General features: G+C 43.5%; 1 protein-coding gene across 18 annotated transcripts in view; it reads right to left on the bottom strand.

Annotated features, from left to right (window-relative positions):
* The window catches only part of Itpr1 (inositol 1,4,5-trisphosphate receptor type 1), a 343,419-nt gene that overhangs the window by 106,527 nt on the left and 217,123 nt on the right, over positions 1–19,769 (bottom strand). For 8 of the 18 annotated variants that reach the window (XM_076567490.1, XM_076567493.1, XM_042273747.2 and 5 more), the window contains 4 exons: positions 11,993–12,028; positions 10,790–10,840; positions 5,133–5,265; positions 2,842–3,032 (listed from right to left, as the gene is read on the bottom strand). In XM_076567490.1, the coding sequence (XP_076423605.1) occupies positions 2,842–3,032; positions 5,133–5,265; positions 10,790–10,840; positions 11,993–12,028 (411 nt within the window). The remainder of the gene's footprint in view (positions 1–2,841; positions 3,033–5,132; positions 5,266–10,789; positions 10,841–11,992; positions 12,029–19,769) is intronic. The other 10 variants (XM_076567491.1, XM_076567494.1, XM_042273754.2 and 7 more) reach the window with 4 other exon arrangements.

The following is a 19,769-nucleotide window of genomic DNA, read 5'->3' as shown; positions in this document are numbered from 1 at the left end:
TCACCATCTTCCTGCATCCACTTCCCACATGCGGGAATTACAGCAAATTGACTTTGTTGTTGTTGAGACAGGGTCACCATCTATATACAGCGCTGGCTGTCCTGGAACTCACTTTGTAGACAAGGCAGGCCTTGAACTCACAGAGATCTGCCTGCCTCTGCCTCCCAAGTGCTGGGATTAGAAGTGTGCACCACAATGCCCAGCCAGCAAATTAATTTTTAGTTACTGAATGTCTCTTTCCGACCTTACTTCCTTCGGTTTATCTGTCCTCTGCTGACAGATTTAGAGCCTGAAGTTACAGTCTTGAGGCTCCTTAGAGGGCTAAATTGCTTCTCACATAAATCCCACCTCTCATCCAGGCCGTCTACCCTCTCCTGCACACTGTTCTTCAGTCTTGGAAACCCAATCTGTGTTCATATCTCTCTGAGCTTTGTCACCCATGGTGTGCCAAAGTTTCTCCATGCTACAGGCCCCACATTTAGTTTTTATCTTAAGGTCTGATACCCATTCTTCAAAACACAGGTCACCAGAAAACTTCACAAACTCCTTAACTCCTTTTATCTATCTATCTATCTATCTATCTATCCATCCATCCATCCATCCATCCATCCATCCATCCATCCACCCACCCATCCACCCACCCACCCATCCATCCATCTTCTATTTATCATCTATCCATCCACATATCCACCCATCCAATCTATCATCTGTCTGTCTGTCTATCTATCTATCTATCTATCTATCGAGATATCTCCTTATATACCTTTGTCAACAAGTGGTTTTCTTAGCACAACTCCTTTTTATTGGGAATCCATAAGCTCTATACTTGCCATGTAGCTTCCTGTCTGGATGTATGTATCTCCTGCATCCTTGCTAGACATTTCTATTTTTTTTTAGAACGACCTCAGAAATCCTTAGATTTCTTCAACTAGTAAAGCTTTTTTAAAAACATGGGGAGGTAGCTTAGCTCAGTTGGTAGAACACTTGCCTGGCCAAGAGGGTATTTAGATCAACTTATCTGGTCATAGGAGCTCAAAGACAAGGAGCATTTTAGCATGGCTACCATCCCAACACAGGGATCTGATACTGTGAATGTAGCAGCTGAGGGAAAGTACATCCCAACAAGGGGAAGGACCCATGAATCCAGCCATTCTCATAGCCAGATAAAACTAAACAGCAGTCTTAATATGCCATGACTCATGTGCGCATGTGACGACTCAGACAAACAGTAGACTTTGTCACTGGCACGGGTGAGTAACTCATTACCACAGATCTCTGTGCCTAATAAAGAACTTCAAAGTGTGTGTTGGGTCCAGTAGGGACTGGAGGGCAGAAAGTAGGGCCCCTGCAGCGGGTTATGCAAGGCACAGGCTTCCAGGCTGGAAGAATGAGCAGAGGCTAAAGTCTAACGCGTGCTGTGTTCACTAAGCCAAGTGTCCTGGCCCAGGCCACATCTATCCTCAGGAAGAAACACCCTTTTCTGATGTAAGGAGAGCTGAGATTTCAATAGTGCAAGTTCCCAATTGAAATGTAAGGCCAAGAGTATGTCAGGTCAAATACTGACATATGGGCAAACCTTCTATTACATGGATTAATAGGAACAAAGGGATCAAAATGCATGTGTGTACACATTCACAGGTGCACACATCCAAAGAAAGCCTTATTCAGTAAGCTCACAACAACAGAAAAACTCAGGCAGAATAGGATTTTAAAAATAGTTAAGGGGCTCAGAACTCAGGAGGCAGAGGCAGGAGGATCATCAGAAGCTTGAGGCCAGTTGATGTACACAGTGACTTTCCAGGTCAGCCTGGGATTCACGGAGAGACACATCTCATAAGCACACAAACAACTTTTAAAACAAAAGGAATCATTTGAAGTGGTGCTTCTAGTCCATCATGGTAACATAACTGTGCCTGTAACCCCACTATTAGGGAAGCTGAGGCAGAAGAACAGTCTGAAGACAGGAAGTCAAGGTCAGCCTGGTCAATATAACAAGATCCTTTCTTTTTTTTTTAAAAAAAAAAAAAGGAAAATGAAAGAAAAAGCTACTTATATGTAAGAATTGTTATATATACTTAAATGAAAATTCCTTTAAATGGACTCTGTGGGGCTGGAAATAGAAGAAGGTTTACAACTTTCACAGACCACGAAGGTTCTGATGCTAGAACTCATAAAAGGTGGCTCATAAGTGCCTGTAACTCCAGTTCAAGGGGATCTGATGCCCTCTTCTGGCCTCTGTGGGCACCTGCATGCATATCATGCACATAAACTCATGCAGACACACATACATTCATACAAGTAAACAATTTTTTAAAGTCTCTTCAAGGACATTTGCCCAAATTAATATTGTTTAAATATTTTAATAATATATTATTATTTCAAGTATTATTTAAAAATACATACCATACTCAGCTAAAAAAATTCCATTTATTCATCTTTGACTAGCCTGGCCTGAATCTCTTTTCCCTATTAGTCATTTGCTTTCATTGGACTTTCAATTTAAAAGTAAAGTTTATAGTTAACAGTAGTTACAGAGTCAACAGATAGGTAAAAATTTTAGTTCTTCTAAACAGCACTGAGTCTGCACACTCTCCTGTCCATTTAATGACGAGGATATCTATGTTCCTGAAGAAAGACTATAAACAGACTTTAGCTATCCATTTTAGCATGCCTATTCCATTTTTCAAACACATCTGATATTTTGGAACTACACTGGAAAAGACAAAATAGTCACAGTGTGAGCAAAATGAACGCTTCCTCATAAGACCAAGTCTCAGCACCTCCTGGGGACCTGGTCCTCAGAACCAGGGTACGGCACCAGCTGCCACATTGCCTTCCTACCTGGATGGTGGTGTTGCCTCCTTCCAGAAGCGCAATGGCCAGGAGAATGCTTTCATGGAACACTCGGTCACTAGATGCATTCATTATGAGGTCGATGACCAGATTGGAGGCTCCTTCCTTGTCGAGGTGACACTGAACTTCAGCCAGGCTCATCTCGCCCCTGCTCGTGGAACTGGATCCAGGACCTCCCCCTGGAAAGACAGAACATTACTCTTATTGAGGACATTGGGAACAATTAGCATTTCTGCATATTCACTAAGAACAAACAACCTTCAGTGCTCTAAGTAGTTGTGTTATTTCCTCTAACCCTCTCAACAAGCCCACAGCAAAATGCTGATTATTAAGAGAGGTGAAGGTGCTTGTCTGAGAATACCTAAACTTGCAAGTGGCAAAGATGGTCCTGCATTCAGGCAGACAAGATGAAGGAAAAATGATATACTTTCATCAAGTGATCCACAGCCAGTCAGCCAATACAGTTTCTTAAAATAGAATGACTTGGGGGCATAATTACTAAGAACTGGTTTAAGAAGAGTCCAATCAAAAGGACTAAGATCCCTCTTAGAAAACATCACCTAAAACAATCCCTAGCATCCCTCACTCTAATACACTCATCCTTCCACATTGTGTGTTCACTCAATAAGTATTAATGCAGTGCTTGACATGGAGACAAGAGCCGGAGACGGTGGGGGCATGATGTGCTGTGAACAAAATAAATGAGGTCCCATCATCACAGCTCTTCAGACAAGACGAATACAGTGAAGAAAGAGGAAAGGGTCTGTGCCACTCAGTGAACTGGTTCCTGATCGGTTCTGGAAAGTTCGTATTTAAGAACATGCCTTCAATTATTATTAGCAATAACTGGAACAATAAAACATAGAAAAATGGTCTGAGTAATTTCAGAGTGCCAAAAGCCATGTATTTCCCTACAGCGCTCAACACAATTGCTCCTCTCAGAGTGGCCCTAAGAGCTGTGGAACGTCTGCCGTAGCTACTTAAGGCAGCCCATGCTGGTGTATCCTGATAGCGATGCCTCCCGATTTCCACATGTATCTGTCAAACAACACCTCCGAAAATAAAGAGAAACAGTTTTGAGCTGTTGTATGAGGAATGTTTCTGTGAGAATCATGGGATATTTGGGGTTTGAAAAGCCGAATTTCATCTCTGGGGTGGCCAAGAACCCCACCATCACTGAAGCCTGCAAAGCTACATGAACCAGGTAGACAAACTTCAAATTTTCATCAAGTAGGAAAGCCAAACACCTCCCTAGAAGCTGCTAGAATAAATATATTAAATACTAGGATTCTTTTTAAAAAATTAGATGTATGAATGTTCTGCCTGCATGTACTTATGTACACCACATGAGTGCCTTGTGCCCTTAGATGTGTGCAGAGGGTGTTGGATCCCCTGGAACTAAATTACATGTGACCCACCATGAGTGTTGGAAACTAAACCTGGGTCCTCTATAAGTTCAACAAGTACTTTCAACTGCAGAGCCCAAACAACATGATTTTTATGTTTTGCATGGACCTTTCTACAGATCTGAATCTGCCCTGCAACCACAACTCCAAGACTGCGCCTCAACTCGCTTTTGTGTCTTGAGCACTGGGTTACCGGCTCCACTAAAACCTAAACTAGGTAAAATTGGCCAGCAAGTTCAAAACGTTGAAAACTTTTACCTGTTACTGTGCCTAAAATAACTTTCACCACATTTAAAGATTTGTTTTTAAGTGTTTTTATTTTTTTTTTAATTTTTGGTCAACTCCCATGAGAACATGGACACAATTACATATATTTGAAATATGCTTCCGATCCTTTGTTAAACTGTGCTAAAAACAGTAATTGTCATGTAAATGGGTAACATGAAGAGTCTTTGGAAAAGCTCTCATGGCATTCAGTAGGCACATAATAAACGCTAACTTTCACCATTCTCGCTGCCATTATCCTCCTCTTTATGAGCAAATACAGCTGCTCACAAGCACAGGACAATGGACAATGAAATCTAGTTTCCTGAATCATCCAAGTATCACAAAGAGGGTCACTGCATGAGAAAGAGAGGCAAAAGATGTATGCAAAACATATATGTAGGGATGTAGGGAAATGCTCTTCTAGGGAAACATGTTCATGCAACAAGCTAATGGTTGCCCAAAGATAAAAGAAGCTGCAAAACAAAAAACAACAACAAACTTTTAATGCAAATACATCTGAGTTTCCAGCTGTCAGGCAAAAGCAGACGGCTCCTTGGGTCATGCTCAGTCCCCACATGATGCTCATGAGCACAGCACATAGCCTACCTCCTCCCCCAGGCTTGCTGGGTCCTCCTGGCGATAGCGGGCCATTGCCAAAGCTCGTAAGGCTCTCTCTTCTTCCCGAAGGTCTGATGTTTCCATAGTAACGGTTGACCAAGATCTGCCTGAGTGCCTCACCCTTAATTCAAACAGGATAATGAAATCAGATCCCAAATTTAAAGCATAATCGAGTGACTAATATTTAAATTGAAAACAAAAACAAAAACAAAACCCCACGCAAGGGTACTCAGGTATAACTGACCCAGTTTCACTCAGTGGGAAAAAAAAATTAATAAAAATCATTTTTAAAACTTCGAAGTCCACTTCAAATATTTTCCCAGGGAACATAAGTTGTTTTATTTTTATTGTGAAAAACTGGTGGCAATCTAGACTAGTAAAATCTGAAGTAGCCTCTCACACAAGGATAAAGACAGAACAGTAATTCTGAAGGGCAACTAACAACAACAACAAAAAATGAAAAGCCCTTTGGGTTAAGCTGATAAAATTTGGACAAACTGCAAATTTTACAGGTCAGCTTCCACACAGCAGTATAAAAAATGTTACTCAAGGCAGAGTGTTTATTCCCAAAGACCTGAAGAAGGGGAAGAATGTTTTGAGGCAGTATCTAGAAGAGCGATGGCCTTAAACTCACTACATAGCTGAGAATTATCTTGAATTGTGGGTCCTTCTGTCCCTACTTCCCAGGTGCTGGGATTACAGATGTATGACTCTATGCCTGGCCAAGAAAATATTAAGACATTATAGTAAGAGTGTAAGTTGGTAGGCAGGTCGGCAGCAAGCCTTTCTTACAAAGATGGCTACGGGGCCAAATGATGAGGAAAACAACACTACAGGAGAGAGGAGGTGGTTCTCAACCCCTGGGTGGGTGGGTGGGGGGTCACCTAAGACCATCAGAAAACACAGACATTTACATTACAATTCATAACAGTAGCAAAATTACAGTTATGAAGCAGCAGTGAAAAGAATTTTGTGGTTTGGCTCACCACAACATGAGGAGCTATAATAAAGGGTCACAGCTTTGGGAAGGTTGAGAACCACTGGACAAGTGGGAGACTTCAAAAATGCCGATCAAAAACAAGCATTATGGATGAAACAATATCACGATTTGCTTAAATGCAGCACAGGAAAAAGGAGAAACAGGGACGATATTAAAGAGGTAAGAATGAACATGAGTTGATAGTTGAAGCAGAGTTATAGATAGAAGTTGTCCAAACTCTTCCAACTTCTTTAAAACATGCATTTCAAATTTTTTCTAATGAAAAGCTATAAACACCAATGAAATCCTGGAGAGTGGACATAATAACCTTTCTTGCAACTCTGACAGAAGCAATCTCATTTGTTCCCCAGCACCAGGGTGCCTGAACAAGCCAGCACACAGGAGCAGAGCTTGTTCTCAGCTCTAACACCTTTCCCATCCCAATCCTAAGGGAGTCCTGGACCACCAACTCATCTGGGTTTGCCCTGGGCTGCTTCCCAGGGGCAAAGTAGTAAGGCCTGGATTCCCTCCAGGGCAGCAAAAGAGAGCGAAGTGGGAAGTCTAGCAGAGGGAGGTGCTAAGAACTAGCAGGTCTCTAAAATAGAGTTCTGAGGAGCCCTGGAACTGAAGCATGAGTCAGTAGAATTTTAAGTGATTTGTTAAGAAGTGCTGAGAATAGGTCTGGAGACTTTAAAGGGGGGGGGGTGTTTGAGAAAGGAGCAGGGAGGGAACATGGGGGGTAAGGGTGACGGGGGACACGGGGGGGGGTGGAGTTGTGGTGAGAGGGGGACAAAAGGGGGGGTATGTTCCCAGGAAAGCAGGCAACCAGGGAGAAAAGGAAAAGGCAGAAAGCCTGGACCCTGCCAATTGTAAATGTCTATCAGGCCCCAGAGCTACACTGCCACATCCATCCCCTTTGTTAATTTATGCGGGTAGCCAGAGCCCAGGGATGAAGAGGAACACACAGGGATGAAGTTAACCAATGAAGGGGGAAGGTGCTGAAAGCTTGGTACTGATTTTTAAATGAATGGGAATGCAGGAAATGGGGGGACAACCAAAACAAACCCCGAAATCTCAATTCCTCCCACAAGCAGGGAGCATTTTCTAGTGTCAGTTTATGAAACTCATTTCCTACCTGGACCAATAGAAAATCCAAAATGCCAAGACTGTTTCCAGTGAGGAAGTCACTTGCAGTGTTTAAAAGCACTTTGGAAATGAAATGCTTGCCAGGGAGAGAAAGTTCCAGGACAAGGCTGTTTCATGGCTCAGAAAACCCCAGTTTGACATAAAGATATAGCTTGACTGGTGTTCTATCCCACGGGCTTGGGCAAGCCTGTCCACATTCTCCAAAGCTGTCACTAGGAAACGGGGGACTTAAAAGCTGACTTCAGGGGAATACAAATTTGAAAGAAACATTCAAGAGCCACTAAGAAAGAAATAGGAAAGACAGGTGACCTTCATGTTGAATGAGAGATTATAATCTTGGTTTAAAAATAGCTGGATGCAAGTATTCTACTTAGTCTGAGCAAGAACAGGGTCTGGGAGAAGGCAGGTCTTTAGTATAATAAAGGTGCAGAAGCCTCTAAGTAGATCCCCTCACAGCTGTGAAGAGACCTAAGATCTGTCACCATGCTTTCATACCATCTATGTCACCATCAAGAGAAGAGTCAGGAAGACAGAAAGACTGGGTGGTCAAATCCAAAGATGAGTGATGGGAGCCAGTCAGCAAACGTGCATGCCGGAGCCTTTATATAACAGTTCTACTTGGGACCAAGGGGACCCGGGCTTTTACCTCCCAGGGGTTGTTCTCTTTCCAGCTCTCAGTTTTGAAGGGAAACAGCAAGACTGGGGTCTGTTTGCGATGAAGCAGGCAGGAGGTAAAGAAGAAGGGAACATGTGGGCTCTGCACAGGAAGTCCGTGTTTATGCAGCCCGGATGCCCAACTGATACAGAGGGACTGCACATTTGCATTCTGCCTTTCCTCATCAGAAAAACCCTAGCAGTTACCATAGCAACAGATGCATCAAATGGTACATTTTCCCCCATAAGAGAATATCATGAAATGTGCTCATTATTGGGGGAGGGTGTAGAACACATCCCACCCACAAACTTTCCCACTCTTATTATAAGGTTTGTGGTATATATTCATCTCAGAAAGGGGGAGAGAGAGAGAGAGAGAGAGAGAGAGAGAGAGAGAGAGAGAGAGAATACACACACACAGAAATTTAAATATATAGAAAGAACAGAACAAATAGGAATTGCTTTGGCTTCTTCTTAAAATAATAAATTGAAGTTGCTTTGTTTTTCTGTAGAAAATAAAGACAGGGTTTTAGATAAAAGGGAACAGGGAAGACATGAATAAGCATTATTAAAAGTTATGCAAATCTCTAGTATTTTTCTGAGCCGTTGGTTTAATTTAGGAAAAGTTAAAATCTTCAAAGAAAAGCCTTCCTAATCATCTTGATATAAATTGCTCAACAGCGCTAAGTTGTTCACCATGTACCAAGACATGGCATCTGACTGCAAAGGAGAAAACAGTGACTTCCCCGGGGATGTCACTTCAGCTTTGGCGCTGAGCTGTGGAGTCCAGTTTTCCCCTCACTGCAGTGTTTGCATCCAGAGCCTGCAAACAAATACCCGGTGTGTGTCTTCAGGTCTGAAATTCCGCACATAGTAAGTATTACCCAAGACCGAGAAAATGAGAAGTCAAGGAAAGTTTCATTTGTAGTAAATGTCAGGTTCAAATAATGACAACTGGCATATATCAGTCTTGAGCTCACAGTTTCCTTTCTATCAGAGTAGTGGCCAACGAGCTGGGTGGAAATACAGGTACGTGCTGAACAAGACACCCAAGAGTCAACGCATCACTTGCAAAGGAGATGGAGGTGGCCTTTTGGGCTCCTAAGTCCCAGTCACTGAAAGAGCTTATGCTTTAGGCAAGATCACCTCTCAGACGTTGAGTCTATCACATCTTAGTAATTAAGACATCTGAATTGAAAAAAAAAAATACCTCCCCTTTCCTAACCTTGTTGTCTACAAAATCACTTAAGTATTTCAAGCTACAACATGACACTCTGTCTTAAACACCTGAGCCGCTGGGCTTAATGCTTCCTGTGCGCAGCTCAGTGTCACTGTCCTAAGGAACACAGACTACTATCATTGCCCTTATACATTGGAAGAAACCAAGACACAGAGACATGAAATAACTTATAAATCACACATATAGTATCTAGCCAAAGAGGACTGTATCTGTTTCTAATACTGTTTGTTTGTTTGTTTTTCTTTTCTTTCTTTTTTTTTTTTATGCTAAGTCCTTTGAAGGATGGCTGGGTACTTTTGCTGGATACTTTTAAGATACAGGGTAATTCTTTACTAGCTGGCAAAAAATGGAAAAGATGAAAATGTAATGTGCCTCTAGCCACTGAGTGGCAGGGGATACCGGCTGTTAGAGGGGCATCATGGTCCAAATTTGGCCCGAATGCAAACATCCTAGGAACTATTCCTTGGCTGGAGAAATCATAAAACTTATTTCTCTACCAAGGCAAGATAACTGAACAATATCAACAGTGGAACAGGGCAGGGGCTGGAATATACGAACAGAACATAGGTGCTACCTCCGGCTACCCATTTATCTCAGGAATACATTTTCCATGACACAAATGATCACAACCCCATGACAGTCTTCACAAAGACTGTTTTTTTTCTAACCATGTGACCTTGGGCAATATGTTAAACCTCCGAGTCTGAACTCTCTAACCTGTGTCAGGAGGAAGAAAGGCTTGCCACTGGGTCAATTTATACTCCTCTAAAGACTGACATATGGGCATACATGGAAGTCTTAGCACACTACTGAGTAAGTTCTCAAACAACCGAGATACCCAGCTCTCTTCAAGAAATGGGGAATGTGAAAAATCAGTGCTGGTCAGCATGTTCATGCATATATATATGACCTTCTAGAAAATTCTTTGGCAACACACAGCCAGCATTGTAAAAGAAAGTGTCAGTCCTTTGTCTTAGGAATCTATTCTAAGATACACACTTGTTTCCTTCTCAGAGGACAAAAAAATTACAAATTCCTTCCTAACTTGGGGAGCTTTATGTGACTGCTAGTGTTCAAAGACTTATTCATCTCTGCCTCACCAAAGGCTGAGGTGCAACGTTAAATAACAGAAGCGAACTATGAAAGCTGTGCACCTGAAACAATCCACTGGTGAGCAGGTGCATGTGTTTGTTGGGATACATGCTCCCACATGTAAAACACTGGCGGAAGGGAGAAGGAGGAAGTTAGCACTCTCACAGCTGGGTGGTGTAATTATGCTCTGCTGGCACTGAGCTTTTGTGTTTATTGTAAGCCGGCTGTAAGGATCACTAGTCACTGTAAAAGCACAAGGCTGCCCCCATCACCTATTTAAAAACCATCACCGGGAAGGAAGGTGTGAAATGCTTCCTTGGTTATTATTTGGAGCTTGGCTGTGCACAGTTCTGTTCAGGTAGATAACAGAACTGCCAGCTAGTTTCACCTCTATACAAGAGGATGATTGGCCCTAAGCCAATTCATGTTTGAACAATATCAACACCAACAGGGCTGTCTTTAAATCATAGTTGTGTGGCTGAGTGGGGAGTTACAGTAATTAGCTCCCAACACACGAGACTCAAGACTACATACCCTTTTATGGTCTTCCAGTTGCCTCAGGGGTGGACTTGGTTCAAGCTCCTGCTAAGCATGCAGAAATTCCATTTTAAGTATGGCACTAAGGAAACACTACCATCTTCAGCATCAGTCACATACAAAATACATTATGAGCTCATATACAGTCAAGGTTACATAAAATAATTATGTTGTGTGGTTTTCCCAAGGTATGAATACTTTAGATTCTGCTTAATAGTTGTCCCAACCCCTTATCCCACAACATTGTTTCAAATGAGCTTTTGGACCAATATTGTTTTTTGCAAAGATTATGAATGGTAGTTCATAGGATATGCTGTTATATTAACCCAAAAGGGGCTGTAAAGCAAGACTCAACTGGGCAGGTCCTTATGATTCATACATGCAGTCCTGAACAGCACATGCATAAGGACATTGATACATACAGTATGGGTCAGGCACATACATGAAACCACAGCACTCCCTAGCCCACCAGCGCATGAGTATTCTAATCAACACTACTAGTCAAGAGCTCTGATTAGAATATGACAGGCTCATCCCTGGAAAACATCTGCACTGCACCTCAGGGGTTCTATCATTTGTGTTGGATTTTTATCATTTCCGATAGACTTCTCTCTGATAAAGCACCTTTCATTTGAGCTTGAACTCCTGTGATTTATCAACAGTGTCTGAAAGGAAGTTGTCACACCTAGAAACATGCCTGCCCTAATAGTTTCTCTGATCTTACTAGAATCAACTCTAGTCCTTCATTTAGCCAGTGTAGCTGATGGCTGGGAAGGATGGGACAGAAACATTGCCTTGTGCAACTGTCCCAGTAGTTAATACGAAAACTACAGATTCATGTCCTGAGTTTCAAAAGTACATGATCTTTGCACATGGTCTGAAGTCAATCCATACAACAGGAAGGTCTTAACATTCCAGAACTTCTCATGTCTAGACTGAAAAGGGTTATGAGTGAAGACCTTCCAAGGGTGCATGCAACCTCTCTCCTGGAGCCTGTTTAGTCTCGCTCCACCTATGGAGGACTTTCTTTCTATCCCAAAACAGCCAACACAGCAATGATCAGTCTCCAGCCTGCTAGAGCCTGCCTTCCCATGCCCAACACCAGAATGGACATCTCATCATGACAATGCACACACTCAAATGGGACAACTTAGAAGCACCCGTATTTGCGAGCACTGCAAATACAGGTGGGCAACACACCTCTGTGGAGTTCTCAGCTTCCGGTGCCTGCGGTAGCTAATTGGGAGTAAAACGAAGCACGTTAGTCATGGCATTTGCATTTTACAGACCACAGAGAAGTCTGCAGACCAACACTGAAGGACAAAACACGGAGAGAAAGATCACAGAGAGGTGATTTCGCTGAATCACCTGTTGCTTGGGGCTGGGCTGTCGAGAGGACCAACTGCTTGATGTTTCAAGTAAATGGGATGTGGTGGAAACGCTGACTGATATGAGACACAGGTTTAAAATTAGAAAATAAAATACTATCACTGCGATGATTATAATTTTCACTGTCACCATGACTAGACTTGAAATCCTCCGGGAGACACACTTGTGCGTGTGTTTGCGAAGGCATTTCCAGGGAGGTTTCAGTGAGGAGAGAGGATGTGTCCCGGTGGTGAGTGGCACCACTGTAAAGAGGGAGAAAGGAAGAAACCAACAAAGCACCGGCATTCGTCTCCTCTACATCTGAACTGTGGTCCAAGGGACCAGTCGCCTGGTGTATCACAGCCAGACCTGATCTCACCAGTGTGCCTTCCGAGCCATGACGGCTGTACACTGTGATCCCAAACAGACCCTTTACACTTTCCACTGCTTTAGACAGACATTGTCTTGCAGCAATAAGAAAACCAGAAGAGTCACTAACCAAGAAGGAGGAGCTGCTATTTATGGATGTCTTGCTGGGCAATGAGAAAGTGGTACTGTGGGTACTAATGGAGGTCTGGGTAAACCCAGCAATGGACCAAGGGGGCAGACAGTAACACGGTTCGAGCCTGGCAAGGTCCCTCACTGACACTCTCTAGGGACACGTGCCTCCTATGAATTTATGCTTTCTCCTGTCTCTGCAATTCCATGCCCCATCCTGCGGCAGATGGCTCCAGCTGAGGCTTAGCAGGTGGGTAGTCGCTTCCAACACCTCTGGGACAATGAGATGAGTTTCTCCATTCTGAGCATGATTATTCTAACCTTATGGCTCCCTCAGGTTATCACAGACAGGATTCCTGGGCTCATTCCTGCCATACCTCGTAAACACCCCACACTCTATTTCAACCTTCCTACCCCAGAGACAGAAAGAGAGACAGAGAGAGAGCGAGCGAGCGAGCGAGCGAGCGAGCGAGCAAGATACAGTCAAAGATACAGTCCAAGGATACACACATGAACTCTCTCTCTTTCTCTCTTTGTGTGTATGAGAGAGGGGGAGGGGGTAGCTCAAAAAAGGTGTGGCTAGAAAAGTCTACCACTCCATATGAAGATGGTGCCACGAGTCTGGCCAAAGGACACGTGCGTGGAACGGGAAACTGACGTCAGACATCATCGTCAGATCCTACCTGGGCTGCCCTGGACTCAAGTCATGCGCCAGCAGCATGGCTGAGGGGTGCAAGGTACAGTCTGGAGCCATGGAATGAAGCCAAGGTTCATGCTGTAACCATATGACCTTGGCCCCTGCTATTGCTCTCCAACACTGTACACTGTGCACCTCTCCTTACGCCAGAAGGTGGCTGTAAGTGGCAAGCCAGTCTCGAAGACAGAAACTGTGAGACCTGGGGTGAGTGGGGGGGCTGCAGTGCAGCTGAAGGCAACCACTTTAGTAATTGGATCACTGCAGTGGAAGACATACCCTTAATAGAAAGCTGTTGTCATGTAATTTTAAAAATGGTCTCTTTTCTTTTCTCGACTGATAAAATCCAAGAGCAATGGAACCAAACAGTTCCAGCAAAAGTAGAGAGGCACACGGGGAGGGTTGCTCAGTTAGGTCTAGACAGAGAAGAGTAATCCAACACTACCACTTCTGGGGAGAAAAAGCTGGTGCGAAGCACCCCGCCTCCTGACGAGGGTCGGGAGAAACCCCGTGGCAGGAAGGCCTTCAACACAGCCGGGACAATAAAATCAGAGCTGAGGTGTGTGTCTTGTCAAAATGGTAAACATAGTAACACAATCCAAGAAGGCCCTTGTAGCTCTGCTCTTACGTTCCTGCCCGCTTTAGACTAAAAACCAGAAACTGTGTAGACAGCTTTGCTGTCTGTCCTCAGTGCAATCCAGACCCGTAAGGCACGGCAGGGCGAAAGCGACTGCTCGCACATGCTGGAGCAGCCGGAGACAGAGACGGAAAGTACCGTCTTCTACCATTTGTGTTGGCCGCGCTCCCACGGGCATGTCCTTTAGGTTCATTCTATATGATTAGAACAAAAGGATTGCAGGCAGGGATTTCCTGCAGGAACCCAAGCAGCTACCCTCTTATTCCCTTGCCAAACAAAACCAAAGCCAAAGGAAATGAAGAAGATGAAGCTGGAACTGGTATATCCTTTTTTTTTTCTTGTTTAATTCTCTATTTTGTCTCCATTCTCTTTGCACAGAGAAGCATCTTATATTCTTCTGCAGAGGCTCCTGGGTGTCCAGTTTTCTTTCTTAGTGTGAGGCCAGGAATGTCCCTATTTCTATGATTGCACTTGCGCTGGCTCGTCTCCCTAGAGGATTGTGCTTGCTCTAAAAATTTAAATGATCTTTTAAAGTTTTCCCCTGAAAATCTTATGAAGCTGTGTAGGACAGCAGAGGATGCTTAGAGACTTCATTATTACCCAGAAAGACAAGTGTGAGTGTTTTTCTATTAGTGGGCCACAATGGACAAGCCAAGAGCACTGGCTGGTGTCACGTGATGACGGTCTCTGTGAGGACTCTTTGGTCACCAAAGAGCCTCCCTGTACTTCCACCTCCTCACCTGTTCAGGGAGACTGGAGCATTGTGCTGGGATTCCTTCCAGCTACAGTATCAAGTAGTGCATAGTCTATTGTTAGTAAACTTCATTTTTAAAAATCTAACAGCCAAGTTCCCTAAACAATACAACTTACTTTTGGGCTTATGACAGAGACCTGACCAAATCAGGAATGTAATTAGATAAAACAAGCAACAGCCCACACTGGCACTTCCTTCTCTGATGATTAAAGTCACAGTTCCTTGGGGATATGCTGATTTTATGACACTAAGATGCAATTCTGAAATACATAATAATATAGTATACATGTTCCAAGAATAGCTATGTAAATATGATACCAATGTAAGTAAATATAAGTAGGGTCTGATAAATGAATTTAGTTTTTCTCAACAGTTATTATTATTATCATTTTACTTGAATGGCAAGGTTTTAGTGAACATTTTAAGGAATAACATTTTAAGACCTAAATATTCTAGGTTTTATTTCTCTCTCACAGTACATGCTGCCGATATCTCTAATGAGAGTGAAATCTTTGAAGCTGGTAGGTGATTAACATGCCTAGTTATGAACCTGAAAATCAAGCAGTGTCCCAGACATCATATTGATCCTTGGATTGTAAGTCTTCCCAGGACTTTCAGAAGGTCAGCAAAACGTAACATAATAGAAACAGAGATTCAAGTGACCAGCAAACATTTAAGTAGAACTTAAATAGTACCTCGAGTTTCTGGGCCCTCAATGTCCTTCCTGGATGAGGCCAATAATCAGGGCATCCTAACTGATGTTAGTCAAGTAATGGGCTATGCGCATCAAAGATACTCACGTGCCTGCTTTATATATAAAGTACCTGATTTCTTATGGAGGGATGCACATCTGCTACCATGCCTTGTCATTCTTAAAGAAGCCCAGAGACTTCCTAGGTTATTTCTGGTGTTTGCAATTCAGCAACCCCCTCACACCTGTCCATCTCTCCATCCATTCCTTTCATGTGTGTCTATTATTGGACCAGCACACAGCAGGGCCTGTGAACAGGCTTTGCTTTCTACTCTCTTTAACAGGCATTCTTCTATGGCCCCAGGGCATCCATGATTTTCTGTTAAAAACACGGTGTCCACGTGGACCATCCTGGCAGAAATTGAACACAAGTCAAGACATGTATGCTAGATTGATATGTCAATATAGCAAAAAGAATTTATAATTTTTGGTCCCTAAATCAGCATTCAGTTGCTTTTTAATCTACTTATAGCCTCAGGGGAAGGAAACAAAACAGGAGTGAATGAGCTTGCAAACATGTTAACCAGGCCATCTTTTATCAACCTCTGAAACCCCTTCATTAAGAGGAAAGAAAGCTTTAAGAAAACTGAGCCAAAAATAGAAGTTTTCTAGCATTGACAAGAGCAATTTTAAATGGTCACATCTACAAATACAATTCTCTTTTTAACTGTACTTGCTTTTAGAAACAAAAACAAGTTAAAAATTACATGGCTCTACTCATGCAGTCTGATGCCTATCTTACAGAGAGACTTCATCAGAACTCAACAGTGTGGTCCATTATTTAAAAATGCAATCTGGCTTGACTCAATTACACCACTTCAGTCATTCTGGAATAATCTCAGCATTAAAAAAAAAGAAGAAGAAGAAAAGAAAAAGAAAGTCAAAAGAGAAGATGCCCTCAGCAGACTCTGCCGTGGCTTCTGTGTGCTGTGAGGAGAGTTTGCTCTGCGGTTGCCAGTGTCTCAGAGTAAACACTCCTGCTGCACTTATTGGCAATTACTGCTGAAGGTCGCACACCAGCAGTGAGCCTAAATTCCAGGAAAAAAAGAAAGGTCTTATGTAACGGCTGTCTGAATGTTGGCAGGTGCCCAACTCAGCAGTTCACAGCAATGTAAAAAAGTAGGACGCCTCCACCAGGGTTGGACGTCATGAGCACGCCCCCTGAAGGTGAAATCTAACAATTCTTCAGCTTCTCTGTCTCCCCCCCCATCCCCCCCCAGCCTTCGCACATCCTGAATTTTACAAAGTTTCTCCTCTGTGGCATCATTGGCTTGTAGGAGGAGCTAGAGGTGAGAGAAGTTAAGGGCACAATAAAAATAAAACCAGGTTACAGCTACCCTGGGTGACACGAAATGTCTGTCTAGTATTTTTTTTTTTTTTTTTTCATTCTGCAGTACAGGAAAGCCAAGTTGCTAGCTGTCACCAGAGCTCCCAGTGACAGTAGTTAAGCGCAGATCGCATCTCAAATGGAAACTAATGAGCATGTCCAACAAGCTACAGTGCACACCCAAGTCCTTTTCAAGGACAAACTGGGGAAACCTAGGTGGACTGCTCTGTTCTTCACGACTTCTGCCTGAACTTCTAGCACGTTCTCAACGGACACGGCACTTCTTAGTTTAGAAAAGTGGGTGCTGTCTTGCCTTGAGGCTACTCATCTGATGCTTGCCTGACCTCTGAAGTGAACGCTTGAGCTTCTGGCTCAGGGAAATGTCTCCAGATGACGGTTCCCATAATTCCGTGTAATTTCCATCATGTTTTGTGACAGACTGGAGTAATTTTTCACAATAATTTGTAAAGTCTGTGTAGCAAATCTCCAGCAGGGAAGATACTGTGTCTATTTGGGGGCACACTGTATCCAGCCCTTAACACAGTGCCTGTAACTTTACAGGTTTACAGCTTTAGCATCAGCTGGTGCCCATTTATGGCCAGTGAGGGAGCTGTCCACATCTTGATTGGGGTGGGGGTGGGGGATGCATACTCCCAAGTGCACACATCTAACAGTCCATCAGGTGTGACATAGTTCAGGTACTTTCCTTTCCCTATCCCCCCCCCCCCAAATCTGTTCTTCCTATCTCCAGTGAACAAGACCAAGTCAGGAGGAAAGGATGGAGACTGCCGCTTTACTTGCCAAGAAACATGAACATCAACACCTTCCTGTTTCTGGTGTCAAACGAAATTTTACTCTAGGAGGCAGCCAGGAAGGGCCCATACAATGCACGTTCCTTATGAGGAGGAGTTCATGCCCCTGCCCTTCTTTTACCCTCCTCCCCAAAGTCCTGCAGATGCAGAAGGCCTTAGGCTTTTTCTTTTTCCCTAACTTGTTTGCAGCACCTCTGTGCCGACAGGCCCACCTGGCCTTTATCATGAAAGGGTGGTAGCTCTTCACCAGCGAGGAGACAGAGAGACCAGGCCTGCCTAATCCTTTCCCCAGCACATTCAGGACTCAGGGCTTGAGCCAGCAGGAGCTCTCATTAAACTTCTGCGGAAGCTCAGGGATGACAGCTTCCACAGGCACACACTGGTGAAAGGTTGGGGGTGGGGGGCGCGCACTCTCCTGTGGTGCTTTCCAGAATGGGCTGATGATGAAGGCCAATCAGTCATCTCTGAGAAGAGGGCCAGAGCCAATAGCCCGAGGGACCAGGGACAGGGTGTTGGTGTCCCAGGGTTCTGACTGTTGCCAGGGGTAACTCCGCAGAGGGGAGCCACAGTTGCTTCCTCAGGGAATTTTCAAAGAATCTAAGTGCCTGCCAGAACATTCTTCCTTTATAAACAGACAGTATTCTATTTCCCAGAGTATAATTATAAACACACCTGCTCCAACTGTGGAATCTTTCCATAAGCAAGCAATAAACTCCTAGTCAGGAGAACCAAGTTGTACCTTGAGCAAGCAAACACATCAACTGATTACTATGGTGCCGACAGTGTATTAATAATGCTGCACAGACTCCAGTGAGGGAGGGTTTTCTTTCCCTGACTTAAGCTGTACCCAAGCAAATAGAAATTCAATTTCAATAGCCCAGGGGAGTAATTCAAAGGGAGGCCTTTAGAACTCTAAGTAGAAACAAGAGTATTGGAGGGGGCTAGCGTACAAAATTCAGTCCAGGACATTCTAGTATAGAACAATTCAGAAGTAGGAAAGCTACATGTGAAACAAGAAAAAAGGATTGCGCTACAAGCAGTTAATGACGCCACAGGTGTCTGCCTCTTTCCACCCCTCTGCATCCTACAAGCATGTCTGATTAAAGCACAGACACGTTTGTGTCTGATTAAAATGAGGACGAGTGTGTTCATATAGAATTTACCATACAGGCCTATATAGAGCTCAAGCAGCTACATGTAAGACCCAGCTGGCCATGCTCTAGTTGTGTGGTCTAAGAGCGGCCATTGACCTCTCAGAACGCCATTTCTGAGGCAGCCAGTCCAACTCCATAACCACTTGTGTTACTTCCAGAGTTAAGTCTATGGTGCATCTTAACTTTCCTTAGGTATAGCTAAGCCATTTATTAAGATTTTTCAACTACAGTATATTAGTTAATGTAAAGACAGTGGATAACATGTCTAATCTGGTAGCTTCATTCCATCCAAAATAAGATATTAATTAACTAGCCTAACAAAAAATTTAAATAAAAATGTATCCCACTCTATTCACCAGCCAATAAAACCATGTGTGTGTGTGTGTGTGTGTGTGTGTGTATATATATTCCCCCTAACAACTTTTTTTTTTATCTTGCTGGTACCCCCTACCAACTACATATCATGGCCTAAAAACACTAAGGCTATTGAAAAATGCACAGAACCAACAAGAGGAAGGCAGCCTCCAATCCACTCATGTATCAATCAGTTTCCAGGACAGTACTGGAAGTGCAACTTGACAGATCTGTGTAGGAACCACGGATTGACACCTTCCTCTCTGCACCTACCTTGCGGAAGAAAAGTCATGGCTATGGGGTGTTCCTAAAACCAGGGGTGGATTCACAATGCCTAATGAAAATATTTCCGGGACACCTTGCCGCCCGCCCCCTGCCAACCTTGTAACGCTTTTCAACACAGCCAGCAAGAGAGTAGTGGGTTTGGTGTGTTGTCGTTGTTGTGTTTTAACAACTGCCCAACCACCTCAACCTAGTCTCTCTCTTTGTGTCAAATGCTTAACACAAAACAAAGTTCCTTCGTGTTAACATCAACGGTGAGCTTCAGGCATAATAAGTTAGTGACCAGTATCAACCACAGATTCAGTTGGGATGAGGGGATAATCAAAACCTTGTCTCAGCTTAGAAA

Source organism: Peromyscus maniculatus, chromosome 3 (assembly GCF_049852395.1).
Source record: "Peromyscus maniculatus bairdii isolate BWxNUB_F1_BW_parent chromosome 3, HU_Pman_BW_mat_3.1, whole genome shotgun sequence".
NCBI lineage: Eukaryota > Metazoa > Chordata > Mammalia > Rodentia > Cricetidae > Peromyscus > Peromyscus maniculatus.
Note: the sequence above shows the minus strand (reverse complement) of the source record. Positions and strands in the feature narration are given on the sequence as shown.